The sequence below is a fragment of the Diachasma alloeum genome, unplaced genomic scaffold (genome assembly GCF_001412515.2).
Source record: "Diachasma alloeum isolate Michigan unplaced genomic scaffold, Dall2.0 Dall_scaffold_00272, whole genome shotgun sequence".
Classification (NCBI taxonomy): Eukaryota; Metazoa; Arthropoda; class Insecta; order Hymenoptera; family Braconidae; genus Diachasma; species Diachasma alloeum.
The window spans coordinates 22,463-26,214 of NW_021680411.1; the positions used below are offsets into that span (position 1 = coordinate 22,463).

Genomic DNA, 3,752 nt, shown 5'->3' on the forward strand with positions numbered 1-3,752 from the left:
CCAACTTTTCTTTAAGACGTGCCTCAGCCCACGCAGAAAGTATTTTGTTTACTTTTTTTGTGAGATTCCTCACTGTTTTTTTTGGTTACACCATGGTCTTCGGCAAGTGTTTGAATTGTGATTTTGTTGGTAATAATATAATAGGAAATGATTTTAAATACCTTTTCAAATGTTATTTTTAAATTTTCAAAAATAGTATTACTAAGAATGCTATGTGGTGTATTGCATTGTTTCTTAATTAATTTGTAGTGTGGATCTTTGATGTAATGGATTTTCCTACATTTAAATTTAAGACTCCCCGAATCACGGGTCATTTGTGCCCCATACTCATGGCAATTAGCATGCGCCACTAAGACACCGTATGAGATTAAGAATTGTAAAGTTCTTTCTCTGTCTAAAGTTGATAAAATCACATCTTCATATCTCATATTACTCTAAAACTATTTGAGAGCGATTCTTCTAGTAAGTTGATTTTAAAAATATAAATAATTCTGAATCGAACGGTTATAAATATGTGTAAATTAAAGTGGAGTCACGTGTCGTGCACATTTACCAAAGAAGAAAATCAAAAGTAATGTTACATTTATAAAAATTCACCCAGTCATACATTACAGACCGCGCGCGGATGCGCGTATTTAGTCTCGTGATAAAAATGGTAAGATCAGAGTCTAAATCAATCGTTATCAAACGTGCGATTCTGATTGTCTTAGTCAAATAGAACATATCTTTTTTCTCTACGCTATAGACGTGAGAGGCTAACGGATCGTTTGACCCTCTCCATTGGCCAACGATTCCCACAGAAAGCACACGAGCCACAGTTCTTCGGGTAACACGCCTAGACGTACGATTGTGCGTCACTCGTATAGAAGTCGCCGAAGGGAATATAGTCAGGATTATAGTGAGAACAGATCTATTAGGTAATGCGTTGATTAAAGCGTGTAGGCAAAAGTACATTCCACAATCATCTCTGCGATTTGAGATTTGTTTTATTGCTTTGTCATTGAATTGATGAATCGAAATATTATACTGTTGAAGGGAGTTTGTTGATGTGTACGACAACAGTGAATTGTTGCCAAGATCATTTTATTTTTGAATGAGTATGGTAGCCGGCGACGTGCAAAACGGACTCAGCATCATACAATTGACTGGTGAGATGTTAATTTCAGCCTAAAACTGCCCTCTTTGGTACGTAATTTTAAATTATTTTGTCTTCACTCAGATCAATTCCTCGAAAATGATTTCGAAGGTAGGAAGGAGACGAGAAGTGCGCCACCTGCTGAGCTTGAAGATGCACTTACGGCAACAGGTAAGTAACTTAACAGAAAAGTCCATGTTAAACGTGTCATCTTTGTGCTTGAAATTGTTGAGCTGCGGATGGAAATTGTTCGAATTCCAGTATTTTTTCTTCCTTGAACCGGTTCCGAGATTGATGATTGTGAATGATGCCATTGGAAATATAGGGTCATTGCGTGCAAAATTGAAAAAGAAATGATCTGCTTTATCCAAATAGCTGTCGTGATACAGTTTGAACAGCCTTTCATTGAACGAAATGGATTTTTGTAGTATCTTTAAAACTACTATTAGAGACAAACGACTCTTTTCTCCTTCTGGAGAACAGCTGTGTAATCGTAATTCATTGTTTCCCTAATTTTAAACGCAAATGACAGAAAATATTATGAAACATTAACAAATAATATTGTCTACAGCTTCGAAACAGAATATATAAGATGAAAGTTCATGTTGTTTTAGAACTTTAGTGAATCATTATATGTGGGCTATTTCACGCAATATCGCAGAAAAATCCAGCTTCAAAATTTTCCATAATTTCTCTTGGTTCTTTTGAATACTCATCCGTAGAAAAGAAGATTTCTCGGCTAGTAGAGAACCAACCCTCTAACGTGAAAGTTAGCCTGAGTCATACTATGTCCGGTATAGTGGACCCAGGTAATTCTTATGGAAAGTGTATAGAGTGGTGGAAACGGCCATTAACCTCAGAGTGTTGGACGCGTTCCACGTAATGGAATGTTTTAGATTCGAAATTCTTCGATCTAATTTACCATGTTCGAAAATGCCTGGAAAAAAATCAAAACATAGTTTTTGACCAGAAATTTCCTCGATTAAAAAAATTGTATATTGTGCATCGAGGGCGGAAAGTCATGTTTTCCCGCCCGAGGTGCACATGCTATTTTTTAACACGCCTGCAAAGGAAAGTTCGTATTTTGCTCCCTGATGGTGAAAATTGAAAAATAAAACTTCAAACGTTGATTTGAGCCCGTTTTCACTTTGTTCCACACACAAAAAGAAATATTAGAAAATTCTATTAAAATCGCTAGATAATTTTATTAAATTTCTATTAAACTTTCTATTAGTTTTTGGCCGATTCCACTGAAATGTTCAATAGAGAATATTTTATAGGAAAAGTTGATAGACTTCAATTTTTCTATGCAACTTATTCTATTAAGATATTTTCTATAGAATTTTCTCGACTCAAATTTTCGAAGTTTTTTTTCACTCTATTTTTCTTTTCTTTCCGTCAAGGACATCAAGCAGAAAAACTTAGAAAATTTGTGCCGTGGAAATTCTATAGAAAATATCTCAATAGAATGAGTTCTATAGATAAATGTAATTTCATTGCCTTTTTCTATAAAATATTTTCTATTGAAAATTTCAATAGAATCGGGCAAGAACTAATAGAAAGTTCAATAGAAATCCAAAAGATTTGTCTAGGGAATTCGCTAGGTTTTTTTATTAAATTTTTTCGTGCGTGTCCCTGGATCTGATAAATTTTTCGAATTATTTCCTCTTATCTGATCTCGCCCAATCAGTGCAGTATTTAGGGTTACATCACACATTTTATACTGATAATTTCCTCGGCTACAGAGAAATTATCAGTGTGAAACGTGTGATGTAACCCCAAATACTGCACTGATCCATCGGCGACAGGAAAATCATCAGTGTGTTACGTGTGATCAGTAGAAAATAATTGACAGGCTACAGGGAAATTATTTTCTACTGATTTGACAGATATTACGCGTATTTGGGTGGAATATGTCATGTACCCCGAACACTGCAATCTGATCGACTACGATTGGAATCGAAGAAATGATCCGCCTAATACCCCTCGATCTTCAAAATCCATCGCATACTGCCCTGAAGCATTTCTGTATAGCAAAGATCGGGATAAATTTTGCAATAATTTTTTTGTAATATTTTAATGTTCAAAATTGATCCTTCTCATTGCTACGCAACAAAACTGTCAAGAAATATCCAATAACTAATGCCGCCGCGGCCGTGACGTTCATGCCTATGCATGGTGTGCCCTTTTCATTGTCAATTTTCGGCCTTTAAAAAATAATTTTTCATTGCTCAAGCCCAAAAAGGGCTCTTTTACCGACGGTAGTTAAGCATGAGAAGTAGGTCTTTTTACCGTTGAGCAGTATAAAAGTGAGAAATGCACTACTTAGGAGTGAAAAAGTGAGAATTGCACTCCTTAGGACTGAAAAACGTGTGGCGCCACCCCAGCGTTAATGTACCAAAATATAAAACTACATATAAAAACTGATAAATTCAGCCAGTGAATCCCCTTCATTATCTTCAAAATTGTTAAATTTTAAATTTGAAAATACACCTGAAAATTAAAATGAAAAATAAATTATTAAAAAATCTTAATTTTGATAATAATAATATTAGAAATATCATTTCATAGAAAATTTTTTATTGAAACTCTGAAATAAACTACAACGTAAACGCAA

General features: G+C 34.7%; 1 protein-coding gene across 1 annotated transcript in view; it reads left to right on the forward strand.

Moving 5' to 3' along the window:
* Positions 1-868: 868 nt before the first annotated feature.
* Positions 869-3,752, forward strand: part of LOC107037935 (synaptic vesicle glycoprotein 2B) — a gene marked incomplete at its 3' end in the record, with an annotated part of 224,401 nt that continues 221,517 nt past the window's right edge. The window contains 3 exon segments of the mRNA XM_015256768.1: positions 869-917; positions 1,036-1,148; positions 1,220-1,306. Coding sequence (XP_015112254.1) covers positions 1,094-1,148; positions 1,220-1,306 — 142 coding nt within the window.